At 44.0% G+C, this 17,817-nt stretch overlaps 1 protein-coding gene across 2 annotated transcripts in view; it reads right to left on the bottom strand.

The window, feature by feature from the left end:
* The window catches only part of ndrg4 (NDRG family member 4), a 240,336-nt gene that overhangs the window by 50,020 nt on the left and 172,499 nt on the right, over positions 1–17,817 (bottom strand). For both annotated transcript variants that reach the window (XM_072279374.1, XM_072279373.1), the window contains exons 3-4: positions 12,100–12,220; positions 9,480–9,542 (exon numbers count right to left, since the gene is read on the bottom strand). In XM_072279374.1, coding sequence (XP_072135475.1) covers positions 9,480–9,542; positions 12,100–12,220 — 184 coding nt within the window. The remainder of the gene's footprint in view (positions 1–9,479; positions 9,543–12,099; positions 12,221–17,817) is intronic.

Raw genomic sequence — 17,817 nt, 5'->3', positions numbered from 1 at the left:
TCCAGGTATGATCTCCAGAAAGCCACCTCCTGGACGAAGTGGCAATTCCAGACTAAACTTGAATCAATGAAGGATGCAACAGCTGTGGCAGCGTTTGAATAGTATCACCTCATACAAAGTGAAATCAAGCAACAGGTGACATCAGGGCTTTGTTTCCAGATGAGCTCAGTGCCTTCTATGTTCGCTTTGACTGTCAAAATATTGGAGGAGTCTTCACAAATTCCCACAGCCCCAATGACCTGATGGTTTCAGTCTCTGAGGGTGATGTGAGAGAATCCTTCAGAAGGGTGAACACACGGAAAGCATCTGGGTAGGGTAGGGTACCTGGCCGAGTACCGTGCTGATCAACTGGTTGGATTGTTCATTGGGATCTTGAACCTCTTGCTTCAGCAGTCTGAGGTACCACCTGCTTTAAGCAGGCTTCAATTATTCTGGAGCCTAAGAAGAGCTTGGTAACCTGGCTCAATGACTATAACCTTCATCATGTACTTATATCCACAGTAATGAAATGCTTTGAGAGGTTGGTGATGAAACGTATCAACTCCTGCCTAAGAAACAACTGCTCCAATTTGCCTACCATCAGAACAGGTCCAGAGCCGAAGTCATTTCATTGGTTCTTCACTCAAGCCTGGAACATCTGGACAGCAATGATGCACACATTGGGATACTGTTAATGAACTGCAGCCTGGCATTCAATACAATCATACCCTCAAAACTAATTCATAAGCTTCAAGACATATGTCACGAAGTAGTTAAATGACAATAAACTTCACTTGAGCACATAGGTCTCAATACCTCCTTGTGCAATCGGATCCTCAATTTCCTTACTCACAGACCCCAGTTGGATTGGCAACAATATCATCTCTACAATATACATCAGCATAGGGGCACCTCAAGGCTGTGTGCTTAGCCCCTGCTCTACTTGCTTTACACTTATGACTGGGTGACTAAGTACTGCTCCAACGCCATATTTAAGTTTGCTGATGATATCACTGTCGTAGCCCAAATCAAAGGAGGAAACTGTAAGTCTATGAGCCAGTCCTTATTGGGAGATCAGAGGAGAAGAGGGTCAACAACTTTAAATTGCTTGGTGTTATCATTTCAGAAAATCTGGCCTGGGTTTAGCACATAAGTGCAATTATGGAGAAAGCACAGCAGTGCCTCTACTTCCTTAGGAGTTTGCAAAGATTTAGCATGACATCTGTAACTTTGACTAACTTCTGTAGATGTGTGGTGGAGACTATAATGACTGGCTGCATTACAGCCTGGTATGGAAGCACTAATGCCCTTGACAGGAAACTCCTACAGAAAGTGGAGGATATAGCTCAGTCCTCCACATGTAAAGGCCTTCCCACCACTGAGCACATCTACTTTGAGCAGTGTCATAGGAAAGCAGCATCCATCATCAGGGACCCGCCACCACCCAGGTCATGCTCTCTTCTCACTGCTGCCATCTGGAAGAAGGTACAAGAGCCTCAGGACTCACACCACCAAATTCAGGAACAGTTATTAACCCTCAACCCTCAGGCTCCTGAACCAGACAGGATAACTTCACTCAACTTCACTTGCCCATCACTGAACTGTTCCCACAACCTGTGGACTCCTCATCTCATGTTATTGCTTGTAATGCCCGAGTTAAGATTTCAGCTGCTATGCTGTAGGTATTTAATTTCAGCAGTTGTTGTGAAAAGCAGTGCATCCTGCCGGTAGAAGGTTTTGGTTTCAGCTAAGAAAAGGAGCCCTGCTGTTCAACTTGGGAATGTGAGTTAGCCAATCAGCACTGTGGGAAGAGTTTTCTGAAGGACAGTAGTCTGGTTCAGGGGCTTTTGGCGGAAGCTGCAGAGCGGGACAGAAGGGAAGATGCCACACAACGCCATTGGAAGGAGAGTCCCCGTTCCACAAACTGCTTTGTGCAGATGAATGGCTCCAAGGAGGAAGGGCCAACACCCTGAGGGAGAGCCATTTTGCTGGAGTTGGACTTTGAGGGAAGTTCAGAACGCATTGCGTGCTTTCACGCAGACCGTGGGTCCAGCGTGTGAGTAAAAGGCGACTCCAGTGTGAGCTCCAACAGCCTTGTGCACATTGGACTGGCTTAACTGTAATGGGCCCTTTTCTTTTCCTTTCCTTTTTCCTATTAACTGTTTGATAAAGCTGGAACTTGTAAGTATACTTCCTTTATAATTTTATGCGGTGTATGACCCGTTATTTCTGGCTGACCAACAATACTGCATGGGCAGCATTTACACAGCATACACTCAAATCGAAGTTTCTTTCATCAGAACATCACAATGTTCCTATTTGCTTGAACCCTAAATCATTACCGGCCCTAGACGTATAGTGTGTGTAAAAGGTGGTCTTCTCACTGCTGAGTCACATGGCTGTTAGTAGAGTTCGCTATCAAGGCAAGCCCGGTGAGGGGGGTTATAAGCTTATTTAGTGATTATTATTATTTCTCCTTTCTTCTTTCTTTCTTTTTGTATTTGCACAGTTTGTTGTCTTTTGCACATTGGTTGTCTGCTCTGTTAGTGCGGTCTTTCATTGAATCGATTATGGCTACTGGATTTTTGAGTATGCCTGCAAGAAAATGAATTTCAGGGTTGATTATGGCAACATGTTTGTACTGTGATCCTAAATTTTCTTTGAACTTTGAATTTTGAAATGTCTTTGCTGGCTGACAGGCTGGGGTACCGGTGATACATTGGGCAGTTTTGACTATCTGTTGTTGAGCCTTCCTGTCCGCCACAGTGCAGTTTCCATACCTTGCCATGATGTATGTTACTATGCTCTTTACTGTGCATCCGTAGGATAGCATGAATATAGCTGTGCATAGTCCAGCTCTCTGCAACTCCTCAGAAAGTAGAGGCATTGGTGAGTCTTCCAGATTGTGTAGGATGTGTTATGGGACCATGAGGGGTTGTGCAAGATGTGCGCTCACATGGATTTGAAACTGCTCGCCGTTTCCACAGCTGTGCTGCCGAAGTAAAGAGGGGCGTCAGTGGTGCAAGTTCTCCTGAAGGCAATAACTGTCTCCTTTGTCTCGACTTGATGAAGAGGTTACTTGAATGGCACCAGGCCTCAATCTCTTCTAATACTTATCTGTAGGTCATCTCATCGTTGTTGGTAGCGATTTGGTCTTGTATCATTGTAGATTCATAGGAAATCACATTTGGCCAAGGCCATATCCTCATGCTTAGAACTGAGAGGCTTGGCTAAGGGTATGCATAGTGAAACACCTGTAACTGGAAGGCTATGGGAAGGCTAGAGGAATATAGAAGCTGGTGTGTGGGATCTATAAGGATATGTTCACCTACTGAGGGCTTGGACAAGATCAGAGGGAAACCTACATTAAAAGGTGTTAGGAATGTGTATAGTTATACCCAGCATGTTTGCCACATCACTTGAAAGAAGTACCACAGGGCTTATCAGCATCTCTCTCCCAGGTTCTCAGTAAAAGGCAGCTATGTGCCAGCACCCATGATGTAGCAGTTGATGGAGCTTGTTTGAGTAGTGTAGCAGTTAGCACATGGCTTCACAGCGCCAGCTGTGAGAACAGGATTCCATTCCTACCACCGTGTGTAAGGAGTTTGTATGCTCTTCCCATGACTGCACAGGTTTCCTCTGGGTACTCTGGTCTTCTCCCATATCTCAAAGACTAACGATTACAGTAGGCAAGCTACGGTGACACTGTGGGCTGCCCAGCACAATCCTCGCTGATTTGATTTGGGTCAAACAATGTATTTCACTGTATGTTTCGACATGTGACAAATAAAGCTAAGCTTTAATCCTTGCCTTTTAGCTTCCATGCTAACAGAGGCAGGGCCTACCCCAAGTCTGTGTGACAAAGTCATGAGGAAGCTGGCAGTGATGGTTACAGAGCAACTTGCATTTCACCAGGGGACAAGGACATCTAATCACACAAGAATCGTCACGACTCTGTGCACCAGGATCTGCTGTCTGCAGTGCTCTCACCCATGGCCAACAGCTACACAGCCCAGGTTCCTGTCATTCCTAACACGACAACGCAGGTTCAAGCCCAGCCATGTAGATCAGAAGGTGGCTACACAGCACCTTGCATCTGATGCCTCGGTAATTCAACGGAGTAGAATTCTACCAGGATACTTGCAGCCAGAAGTGAGCAATATAACCGAGCAAAACAACTTGGATAGCTGCACTGGATATACATAAGGACACCAATTACTGGTGTGATATTTGACAGAGATACTCCCAACCTTAGCTTCTAAATCCAAATTTTAGATCATGGAATTTACCAGTTTTGGTCCAGATAGAAATAATTTTGATCTTAGGGGCTTTCAGAGTGAAAGGATGAAAAGTGGCACAACAGATAATACGCAAACACGAGGAATTCTGCAGATGCTGGAAATTCAAACAACACACATAGAAAATACTGGCGAACACAGCATAGTCGAAGTTTCAGGCCGAGACCCTTTGTTAGGACGAGCTGAAAGAAGAGATAGTAACAGATTTGAAAGTGGGAGGGGGAGGGGAGATCCGAAATGACAGGAGAAGACAGGAGGGGGAGGGATGGAGCTAAGAGCTGGAAAGTTGATTGGCAAAAGGGATTGTCTATCCACGGTCTCCTCTACTGTCAAGATGAAGCCACGCTCAGGTTGGAGGAACAGCACCTTATATTCCGTCTGGGTAGCCTCCAACCTGGTGGCATGAACATCGACTTCTCTAACTTCCGTTAATGCCCCACCTCCCCTTCATACCCCATTTATTTATTTACTTATCTCTCTCTCTCTCTTTTCTCCCTCTGTCCCTCTCACTATAACTCCTTGCCCATCCTCTGGGCTCCCCTCCCCCTTTCTTTCTCCATAGGCCTCCTGTCCCATGATCCTCTCCCTTCTGCAGCCTTGTATCCCTTTTGCCAGTCAACTTTCCAGATCTTAGCTCCATCCCTCCCCCTCCTGTCTTCTCCTATCATTTGTGATCTCCCCCTCCCCCTTTCAAATCTCTTACTACCTCTTCCTTCAATTAGTCCTGACAAAGGGTCTCGGCCTGAAACGTCGACTGTACCTCTTCCTAGAGATGCTGCCTGGCCTGCTGCATTCACCAGCATTTTTCATGTGGGTTACTATAGATAATATACAGATTCCTTGGCCTTCCCAGTTTATGATTTGAGGTTCGAATCAGATGTAATTATTCCATTGCCACACCACTGTCACAGTGTACCACAGCTGGTTAATCCAAAGCCCATGACCTAGCTATTGCCTCCCTAAATGGGTCTGGAGCTAGCTGTGTGGGGTTAACAAGAGGATCTCCAGGCTACAAGATACATCCTGGCAGACTTTCAGAGAGGGGCTTCCTTTTGTTGCGCTCTGGTGATATTCTCCTTCTCAGTCTGGTTCTCTGCCGTCTCATCACCATCCTCCTCCTCTTCATCATTGTCACTGCCGTTGCCCTGGTGGACCTGGCAAGAGCTGAGCCTTCATTAGGTCCAGAACTCTGTGGGGAATCCCAGATCATCTTGAGTACACTACTGACCATGGCCATCAGGCACCGGCACCAAAAGCAATCCAGAATGGTGAAGTACCAAGTAAAGGAAGAAAAGGATAGCCTTGCTATCCAAAAGTACAGCCCTCTGTGTACAGCTTGGGGTGAAGTATGGGCTCCCCAGAAACATAACACAAACAAGCTGCACATTCAGGGAGTCTATGCAATTTTTGCAGAGATCACATAACAAGGAGCCTGATACATTATGGGTGTAACACCTTGGGAAAGGTTTCACTGGTAGTGTAATGCTCTTTCTGTAGCAGCACTAGGAAGGAATAGCAATTCATTAATTGCAGCGATGTGCAGCAGTTACTGATGAGCACCATTGATCATGTGCTGCCACAGTTTGAATAATCCAGTGAGTAATCAGAATCAGATTTATTATCACTAACATCCTCTACATCATGAAATTTATTGCTTTGTGGTAACAGTACAACGTAAGGCATTGAAAATTACAAATTACAATAAAAAATAAATAAGTAATGCGAAAAAAGTATAGCAAGGCAGTGTTCATCGACCTTTCAAAGATCAGAAGGCAGAAGTTGTTCTTAAAATATTGTGCGTGGTTCTCCTCCCTGATGGCAGCAATGAGAGGACAGCATGTCCCAGATGGTAAGGCTCCTTAATGATGGATGCCACCTTCCTGAGGTGCTGCCTTATGAAGATGTCCTCAATGGTAGACAGGCATGTGGCTGTGATATAGTAGGTAAATAGGTAGGGGTGACAGTGACCATAGTCTACAGTCAGAGCAGACCATGGTTGGTGTTCGGTCTACAGAAGGTTCCATATATATGTAACCCCTTCCTTAGCATCCAGAAATATAGCTGCTCAGACAACTATAGGTAGGAACATGGTTAATCATGGGAGATGAGTGTCTACAAGTTCTTGTTTCAGTTCACCCCTAGGATTCTCCAGCAGGTCTTGTCCAGCCTATATTCCCTGTCCTGTAACCCCAATTCCTGTAGTATACCCTGCTGAACCATCACTGAAGCACACATAGCAAAGGTACCAAAAGTAGTCAATTCAGCTTGGACTCTATTCCTGTGGTACTTGGTGTCACTGACAGTGACAGTGCAGACCTTTAAAAATTGCAGCCGTTCTGAATGGGGCATCACCAGTTCTCTGCAAGTGCCCCACATTATTTATCAATCACATGTACAAAAGCCAAATGGGGTGGGTCCAAGACAAGTACTGCACCAAGTTGATGTCATTTAAGCAGGTTCTTTGTGCATAACAGACAACACGGTGACCTAAATGTTTGTATGCTGTGCAAAGTGTGGTTTCCTCACCTGGTGCAATTTGTGCACAAGAGCATGGGGCTTCACCCACATTGGACACATTGGATGTTCTGCAATATGTTGGAACTTTTATGTTACAATATTCTTCAGAGATCCTTGGAGTTTAACAACTCATGAATGTAGGCACTAAATGCACTTCCAATAACTTGTTCTGATTAATACTAATGAAACAGAATTTCAGAAATAATGCTCAAAGCAGACATACCAAATTATTGTGCCATTAGTGCTCAAACCAGAGATATGCCTATTCTACATCACTCATTTACAGTCAATCATAGAGCTACACATTCAGTGAACACTTTCTATGGTTTCTAGGTACACCTGCTCCACAATGCAAGTATCTAATCAGCCAACCATATGCCAGCAACTCAATGCTTAAAAGCATTCAGAAAAGAGATTCAGTTGTTGTTCAGACCAACTGAAGAAATGTGATCTAAGTGACTTTGGCTGTGTTGATTGTTGGTGCAAGATGGGTGGTTTGAATCTCAGAAACTGCTGATCTCCTGGGATGTTCATGCACAACTCAGTCTCTAGGATTTACAGAGAATGATGTGAAACACAAAAACCAGTGAGTGGCAATTCTGTGGGCCAAAATGCCTTGTTAATGAAAGAGGTACCTAATAAAGTGGCCACTGAGGATAGAGCATAGAAATATTCCTTTCAGCCCAATCTGTCTCTGCTGACCACCATATCCATCTGAGCTCATCCCAACTGCCTGCATTTGGCCCATATTCCTCTAATGCTTTCCAACCCATCTAACTGTCCAAATGTCTTTTAAATACTGAAATTGCATCATCTAACCTGATATCTTGTTTTATATAACCCTGCCCTCTGTGTGAAAGACTGGCCCCTCAGGCCTCCTTTAAACCACTGTCCCCTCACCTTAAATTTATGACTTCCAGCTTTCGACTCACGTCATCATCATCATGTGCCATGCCCAGTTTGAGCTTTGCCTGCCATGGCCCACACACTCCTGTTTCGGGTCAAGTGGATCAATTCATTGCTATTCATTTCCAGTTCTCTGGCTGCTGTCTCCATCATCATTTGTCTTTGCCTTCCTCTTGATTTCTTCCCTTCAATCTTTCCCATAATTACCATGCATTCTAACTCCTCTTTCCTAATCCCATGTCCAATGAAGTTACATTACCTTTTCATGATCTCATACATTATTTCTCTTTTTGTGCTTGCTCTGTTCATGACACCCTCATTAGATATTTATTTCGTCCATGATATTCTTTGCATCCTCCTCAAAAACCACATCTCTGCTGCTTCAATTCGTTTCCTCATGTTACTAGATATTGTCCAACATTCTGAGCCAAATAACATAACTGTATAAACATAACATTTCAGTGCTCTGAGGCAGGTTGTCATGCCTAGTTTAGTGTTGGTCAGTATACTCTTCACTCTCATAAAGGTGTCTTTTGCCATCCCTATTCTTCTTTTGATGTCCATGTCACACCTGCCATCTGATGTCACCCAACTTCCTAAGTAGCAAAAGTTCTGTACTCATTTTATGTCTTCCCCATTTATTCTCAGCCTGCAGATAGGATTCTCCTTCTTTTTGGATATCACCGTACATTCTGTCTTTTTGCAATTCATAGATAGACCCATTTCTGTACTTTCTTCAACAACTATGTCAATTAAGTTTTGTAGTTCTTCCTCCGTACTTGAAATTAACACAGTGTCATCCACATATCTAAAATTATTGATGTTTTCACTGCCAACTTTGATTCCCAAGACGCCTCTTATTTTTTGTAATATAGTTTCACTGTACACATTAAACAAATGAGGGGAGAAAACACACCCTTGTCTAACACCTCTCTTGATTTTTGTAAACTGACTCACTCCTCCATTTATCCTTACAGCGGCAGTTTGTTCCCAGTACAGAGTTCTGATTAGGCGGATGTCTTTCGAATCTAGATCTAGAGTTTCCTGTAATATTTCAAATAACATATTGTGCTTCACTTTATCAAATACTTTTGTGTAGTCGATAAAACAAACAAACAAATCTTTTTGCACGTGAATAGTTCGTTCTGATAGTATCCTTAACATCAATATCACGTTTCTTGTACCTTTGTCTTTCACAAAACCACATTGTTCTTTACCTATTTCAGCTTGTATCTTACTTTTAGCTCTTGTCATCGAAATTCTTAGAAGTAGCTTAGTGATATGACTCATTAAACTTATGGTCCTATGTAAGTCACATTCTATTGCTCCAGCTTTCTTAGGAAGAATGATAAATAATGATTTTTTTCACCTCTTCTGGTATTATTCCAGTCTCATAAATGTAATTGATTAAATCAGTAAGGTTTTCAATTCCATAATCTTCAAGGGCGATAACTTGTTCTATTACTAATTCATCAGGACCTGCTGCCTTTTCTTTCTTCATCTTATTTCAATTCTACCCTGGGGGGAAAAAAATCTGAACATCCGTCTTATGTATACCATCCATGATTTTATAACTCTCTAGAACAGGGATTTCCAACCTGGGGTCCATGACCCCCCGGTTAATGATAGGGGTCCATTAAAAAGTTGGGAACCCCTGTTCTTGAAGATGAACTCTCGGCCTCCTTTGCTCCAGTCCCAGCCCTTCCGGTCTCTCCTTATAACTCATATCAGATGTTTATTAGAAATGTTGGGTGCTTAACAACATGCATGGCAACTCACCCAAAATGCTGAACTACACTTGGCAACATGGCAGCAAGCTGGTCCATGGTTGGAAACTGGTACCTGAAGGAAGAACAGAGCACTGAAAACGGTTGGTGTGAGCTCAGCCCCTCTTTGTATCAGATAGCAGAGAAGCGGTCTCTGGAAACAATAATACAAACACTGACATACCACAAAACTTACAAGTGCTGGGTCACAAAAACATGACAAAATTGAGTGCGAGGGAGTAGAAATATGGCTGAAATTCAACTCCAGTAAGCACAAAATTCTTGGCTGACCTCCAGTGTAGTACTGTGAGACTGTTACTAGTAGAGGAGCAGGTTATGGGTGAGATGTCAAACCGATACCTTATCTGACTTCCAAAGTAGATGAAACAACTCATGATCCAATTTTGAAGAGCAGAAGGTGAACTATGTCTATTGTTCTGGTCAATATTCATCCTTCAATCAACACCACTCAAACAGATGAATTAACCATTGTTGTGTCTACGTTGGTTGTGATTTACTGTGCAGGGACGTGTTTTGAGAGTTCTTGAATGGGACAGGGAAGATGTTCATAAATGGTGGTATGTCCTTGGGTAATTCTAGTTTATGATGGCACTTTGATAAGAATAAGATTCGAGGCCCAAGGTTGAGTCAGAATACTGGAAGTTGAGCTCCACTGGCCAGAACAGTGGGTCTCCGAATCTCTGCGAGTTCGTTCGGGTAATCAAAGGCCCAATATCAGTCACTGAAAGCAAGCATGCAAGTACAGCAGGCAGTGAAAAAAGCTAATGGCATGCTGGCCTTCATAACAAGGGGGATTAAGAGCAAAGAGGTCCTTCTGCAGCTGTACAGGGCCCTGGTGAGACCACACCTGGAGTACTGTGTGCAGTTTTGGTCTCCAAATTTGAGGAAGGACGTTCTTGCTATTGAGGGAGTGCAGTGTAGGTTCACAAGGTTAATTCCTGGGATGGCGGGACTGTCATATGTCGAAGGATTGGAGCGACTGGGCTTGTATACACTGGAATTTAGAAGGCTGAGAGGGGATCTTATTGAAACATATAAGATTATTAAGGGATCGGACACGCTGCAGGCAGGAAGCATGTTCCCGCTGATGGGTGAGTCCAGAACCAGAGGCCACAGTTTAAGAATTAGGGGTAGGCCATTTAGAACGGAATTGAGGAAAAACTTTTTCACCCAGAGAGTGGTGGATATGCGGAATGCTCTGCCCCAGAAGGCTGTGGAGGCCAAGTCTCTGGATGCTTTCAAGAAAGAGATGGATAGAGCTCTTAAAGATAGCGGAATCAAAGGTTATAGGGATAAGGCAGGAAATGGATACTGATAGTGGATGATCAGCCATGATCACAGTGAATGGCAGTGCTGGCTCGAAGGGCCAAATGGCCTACTCTTGCACCTATTGTCTATTGTCTAATATCTGCATGCTGAGTTCAAATCAGTCTGTCGGAAGCTGAAGGCTGAAGGAGACAGCCTGTCTTGGAGTCAGAGGACTGTGCATGTGTGTGGGTGGGAGGGAGGAGGGAGGAGGAGGGCTTGTTTTGCTGTTGTTGTTTTCTACTTTGCTCTGTTCTGTATTGTTTTGCCAAGCATTGTGGGCATGCTATTTTAGTGCTGGAATATGCAGAGACGTTTGCCGGCTGCTCCCGCATACCCTCAGGTGTGTTGGTTGTTAACGCAAACAATGCATTGCACTGTATGTTTCAATGAATATGTGATCTTAAATGAAACACATGAATTTAAATCTTGAATTTAAATGTGTGAACTTTAATCTTAAATCTTGAAGATTGGAAAAATAGCTTAAACAAACACCAGGCTGCAGACCAAAGTTATGAACTGCCACGAGTGCAACCTCTTTCCCCAGGCATTTGGCAGCAATATTTTTCCTAATGAATAAAGAATGCTAAAAACTCCAGTCAATTGACCTTCCGTGTGCCAAAATATGTTTGAATAAGGAACAGAATTCCAAGCATTTTCGGATAGGAAAGGGTGCTACATGGGAAACCAGCATAAAGTAATGGGGTGACACAGTAGCAGTTAGCATAATGATATTACAGTGCTAGTGACCCAGGTTTAATTCCACTGCTATCTGTAAGGAGTTTATATGCTCTCCCTGTGATCACGTGGGTTTTCTCCGGGTGCTCCGGTTTCTTCCCACGTTCCAAAGACGTACGGGTTAGTAGATTAATTGTTCACATGGGTGTAATTGTGCGGTGTAGGCTCCTTGGGCTGGAAGGGCCTGTTACCATGCTGTATCTTTAAAAACAAACAAGCGAATAAATAATCTGGCGTCTACAAACATTGTCATTCTTCTTTGCAACGGAGTAAAAATTCTTGATCTCCACCTGACAGCACCGTGGGATTCTATAAGCTGTAACCAACTAGAGAAGCAGCTACAACCTCTTGCTCAGGGACAATAAAGCATGGGAAACAAACTGATTAATTAATGCATAAAGCAGGACGCTGGGGAGTGGGTTACTGACCGATATCAATCAAATGATTTCCATACACCTTCACTTATAACGGGACTCACTGGTTAGAATTAAGCCAAAAGTTTGAATGATATTAAATATGGAGAGAATACTAGGACCTTTCAGTTGATGGCAAATGTCAGTGGGACTCACCCTGCAGGGAATTGTGAGGCATTTGTCTGCTGGCCAGGGGCATCCACGTGGCACACAACGAAGTGTTTGGTGATTTCCTGCATGTCCTCAAAGTTGAAGAACGTGTTGAAGCACAGCTTATCTAGGAAGAGAAAGGAAGATGGGTGCTCCATTAGACCCAGCAGGAGCTTTACCATTGGCAGCTCCACTCAGAAGTGTGGGAGCAGCAACAGGCCTGTTGGTGGTTCAGCGTACCAAGATAACACTGAACCACAAGTTTCCAGAAAACAGTGCAACCAGAAACTTGTTCTCCTTGCTGTACAACAGCAGCACTCATAGTATCGCACCATCAGGGTGGAAGCACATAAATTCATCCTTCCAACAACACTTAATCCCTTTTGATCAGTTGGCAGGTGTGTGTCTTACTCCAGCACTCCATGTCCTTGCCCAGCAAATCACGCTTCCCAAGAGGTTCACCTCTGTGGGCCTAGACCTACCCCTTCCTAGCCCCACTGTTGCTGTCCTTCCTTCATGTCTCCCTCTTTGTACTAGCCATTCAGCAGCTGGAGGTGCAGCAGCAGGCACAGTTGTGAAGTGATTGCCAATGCTTTCAAACAAGGGGGTACTATGATAAATGTATTTCACCGCCTCCACTGGAAAAGTGGTCGCAAGGTACAGGCATGAGACTGGTCTCCTGCACCCATGACATTTGTTCCATAAATCTGTTAAGACTCAACCTTACCTTTACAGCTCTCACATTACTTGTGATTCTTCCTTTGAAATTACTATACTCATCATCGCTTTCTTTTAAAATCCATCCTCTCTCTCCATACATACTAAATACCAGTTATCTTCATTTCCTCTCCAAATCTCAGAAACATATTTTTGCTCCCCTGTGGCATTGCACAAAAGCAGTTTCCCCAAAATGATTCCACGGGTGAGAAATTCCAGTTATACTGGAAATAAAAGACCCTCGGAATAAAGATCAAATTTGATAAAGCTGGAGAAAGCATGAAGGGTTAGACTGGGTTGAAGGAGAGAAGTTCTTTGCATTTGTAGACAGTTCAGGATAGAAGCAAGGATTTAACATTTTGGGCAAAAGATACAAAGATAACGTGAGGGAAATCTTTTAGCTATTTGGCCCTTTTGAATTGGAATTTGCTGCCTGTATGGTTAGTGGGAGCAGTACCAGTCATTGCCTCGAAAGGCGAATTAAGCAAATGAACTTGCAGGGGTTTGGGGAAAGAATAAGTTAAAGGGACTGAGAGAACTGGTCTGGCAGCGCTTATTACTGGCCAAATAAACCCTTCAGCACATACATCGGTTCTATGGCTTGATAAAGCCGAAGTGACCAACATCAAATTCAAAGTGAAAGCGCACCAGGTGAAGTATTGGGGCACTTACCCTTTTCAGATTCCATGAAGCCTTTGACAAAACAGGCCGCAACATCCTCTTTTGTTTGGCTCTAATGTGAGGGTGACTGGAGTATCTACCTGCCCATGAGCACATCTACTGCCTTCTTTCAATCATCTATCATCAGTCTCTACTTTTCCACATCACCCTTTTGAAATATCACCTGACTTAATGGTATATGGCAACACCCAGTACTACTTAAACATGTCTTGCAATCCCTTAAATACCCCATGTTACTCTCTTTTAATTCTGTCTTTCATGGGATGCAACTCCGCCATGGGCAGTCCCAAGGTCAGCTGTGATGGGGGAGGGGTGGGCGGGGGTCTAACAACCCACAAGACATTGGAGCAGAATTAGGCCATCCAATCTGCTCCACCATTTGATCATAGCTGATCCATTTTCCTCTCAACCCCATTCTCCAGCCTTCTCCCATTAACCCTTCATGGCCTGACTCATCAAGAATCTATCAACCTTGGACTTAAGTACACTTAATGACCTGGCTTCCACACCCACCTGTAGGAAGGAATTACACAGATTCACCATCCTCTGGCTAAAGAAATTTCTCAACTCCATTCAAAATTGATGTCCCTCTATTTTGAGGTGGTACACTCTGGTCCTAGACTTCCCTACTATGGAAACATCTTCTCCACAACCACTCTATCAAGGCCTTTTAACATTCAAAAGGCTTCAGTGAAATATCCCCTCATTCTTCTAAATTCCAATAATACAGCTCCAGAGCCATATGATAAGCCTTACAATCCCGGAATAATTTTCGTGAACCTCCTTTGAACCCTCTCCAATGTCAGCACATCCTTTCTTAGATGAGGGGCTCAAAACCGCTCACAATGCTCCAGGTAACGTCTTACCAGTGCCTTATAAAGCCTCAGCATTTTGTCCTTGTTTTTATATTCTAGTCCTTTCAAAATGAATACTAACATTGTATTTGCCTTCCTCACCACCGATCCAAGCTTCCTTGCACCTCAGATTTTTTAATTTTCTCCTCGTTTAGAAAACAGTCTATGCTTTTCTTCCTTCTACCAAAGTGGATGACCATACACTAATCTATCTGCCACTTCTTTGCCCATTCTCATAATTTGTCGAAGTCCTTCTGTAGCTTCTCTATTTCCTCAAAACTCTCTGCCCTTCCACTTATTTTCATATCATCCGCAAACTTGGGCACAAAGCCATCAATTCTGTCATCCAAATCATTGACTCACAATGTAAAAAGAAGCGGTTCCAATATTGACCCTTGCAGAACACCACTAGTCACCAGCAGCCAATCAGAAAAGACTATATTTGTTCTCACTCTTTGTTTCCTGACAATCAGCCAAATCTCTGTCCATGCTAGTACCTTTTTTGGCTCTTATCTTGCTAAACAGTCTCGTGCTTGGCTTTCAAAAAGACTTTTGAAAATCCAAGTACACAATATCACCAATTCTTGTTTGTCTATCCTGTTTGTTATTTCCTCATAGAATTCCAACAGATTTGTCAGGCAAGGTTTTCTGTTAAGGAAACCATGCTGACTTTGGCCTATTTTAAACCGTGTCCCCAAGTACCCCAAAACCTCATCCTTAACACTCAACTCCAAAATCATCCCAACCACCGAGGTCAGGCTAATTGGCCTATAATTTCTTTTCTACTGTCTCCCTCCGTTCGTGAAGAGGCATTTATAATTTTTGTGTCTTCCAGAACCCTAATGCCTCCACAACCTCTTCAGCTACCTCATTCAGACCCCTCGGGGGTAAGTGCATCTGGTCTAGGTGACTTATCTACCTTCAGACCTTTCAGCTTCACAATCACATTCTCTCCAGTAATAGCAACTGCCCTCATTTCTGGTTCAACAATCTCAAACATCCAGCATGCCTTTCATGTTTTTTGCAACTGTAACGAAAACCAATTTCCCCTGGGATTAATAAAGTATGACTATGACTTCCAGAGTGAAGACTGGTGCAAAGTATTAACTCAGTTCATACACCGTTTCCTTCTCCTCCATTACTACCTCTCCAGCATTAATTTCCAGTGGTCTGATATCTACTCTCATCTCTCTTTTACTCTTCATATATCTGAAAAACTTTTGGTATCCTGCTTGATATTATTGGCAAGCCTACTTTCACATTTCATCTTTTCATTCCTTATGGATTTTTCAGTTGCCTTCTGTTGGATTTTAATAGCTTCCCAATCCTCTAACTTCCCAATAATTTTTGCTCTATTATATGCCTACACTTTTGCTTTTATGTTGGCTTTGATTTCCGTTGTCAGCCATGGCTGTGTCATTCTGGCTTCTGAATATTTCTTTGTCTTTGGAAGGCATTTATCCTGTGCCTTCCTAATTGCTCCCAGAAACTCCAGCCATTGCTGCTCTGCCACCATCCCTGCTAGTGTCCTTTTCCAATCAACTTTGGCCAGCTCCTCACTCATGCCTCAGTAATTCCCTTTACTCCACTATAACACTGATAAATCTGACTTTAGCTTCTCTCTCATAAATTTCAGGGCAAATTCAATCATATTACGGTCACTGCCTCCTAAGGGTTACATTACCTTAAGCTCCCTAATCAAATACAGTTCATTACACAATGCTCAATCCAGAATAGCTGATCCCCTAATAGACTCAACCAGAAGCTGCTCTAAAAAGCCATCTTGTAGGCATTCTACAAATTGTCTCTGTCGGGATCCAAAATCAGCACCAACCTGATCTTCCAAATCAGTTTAAACCCTCCCCAACAATTCTAGCAAGCCAGCACACAAGGATATTGCTCCGTTCCGGTTCAGGTGTAATTTGTCCCTGTTGTACAGGTGATCCAGAAAGCTGAAACCCTGCACCCTCCATCAGCTTCTCAGCCACGCACTCATCTGCTAAATCAGCCTACTTATACACTCACAGTCACATGCCACAGGCACCAGTCCAGGGATTACGACCCTGCAAGTCCTGCTTTTCAGGATTCTATCCAGCTCCCTCAATTTGCTCTTAAGGACCTCCTCCGATTTCCGACCTTTTCAGACTGCCAATATGTACCAAACCATCAGAATCCAAACAGCCAGAATCAATGCCCTAGAGTCATCCTCAGTGAACGAGCTACATACACAACACAGACCCTGGAGCCACCCTCACTGAACTAGCTACATACACAACACAGACCCTGGAGCCACCCTCACAGAACTAGCGACATACACAACACAGACACTGGAGTCATCCTCACAGAACTAGCTACATACACAACACAGACCCTGGAGCCACCCTCACTGAACTAGCTACATACACAACATAGACCCTGGAGCCACCCTCACTGAATCAGCTACGACACAACACAGACCCTGGTGCCACCCTCACTGAACTAACTACAAATACAACACAGACCCTGGAGCCACCCTCACAGAACTAGCTACATACACAACACAGACCCTGGAGCCACCCTCACTGAACCAGCTACGACACAACACAGACCCTGGTGCCACCCTCACTGAACTAGCTACATACACAACACAGCCCCTGCAGCCATCCTCACTGAACGAGCAACATACACAACACAGCCCCTGCAGCCATCCTCACTGAACTAGATACTACACAAAACAGACCCTGGAGCCATCCTAACTGAACGAGCTACATGCACAACACAGACACTGGAGCCATCTTCACGGAACTAGGTACTACATCACACAGACCCTGGAGCCACCCTCACTGAACCAGGTACTACACAACACAGAACCTGGATCCATCCTCAGTGAACTAGCTACTTACTCAACAGAGACCCTGGAGCCACCCTCACTGAACTGGATACTACACAACACAGACCCTGGAACCATCCTGACCGAACGAGCTACATACACAACACAGACCCAGGAGCCATCCTCACTGAACTAGCTACATACACAACACAGACCCAGGAGCCACCCTGACTAAACTAGCTACATACACAACACAGACCCTGGAGCCAACCTCACTGAACTAGATCCATACACAACACAGATCCTGGAGTCACCGTCACTAAACCAGCTACATACAGACCCTAAATCCATCCTCACTGAACTAGATACAGACACAACACAGACCCTGAAGACCTCCTCACTGAACCAGGTATATAGACAACACAGTCCCTGGAGCCATCCTCACTGAACTGGTGACTACAGAACACAAACCCTGGAGCCATCTTCAGTGAACTAGATACAGACACAACATAGACCCTGAAGCCATCCTCACTGAACTAGCTACAAAGACAACAGAGACCCTGGAGCCACCCTCAATGAACTACCTACACACACAACACAGACTCTGGAGCCATCCTCACTGAACTACAGAACATAGACACTGGAGCTATCTTCACTGAACTA

The sequence above is a fragment of the Mobula birostris genome, chromosome 15 (assembly GCF_030028105.1).
Source record: "Mobula birostris isolate sMobBir1 chromosome 15, sMobBir1.hap1, whole genome shotgun sequence".
NCBI classification, from domain to species: Eukaryota; Metazoa; Chordata; class Chondrichthyes; order Myliobatiformes; family Myliobatidae; genus Mobula; species Mobula birostris.
The sequence above is the reverse complement of the archived record's forward strand: the minus strand, read 5'-3'. Positions and strand labels throughout refer to the sequence as shown.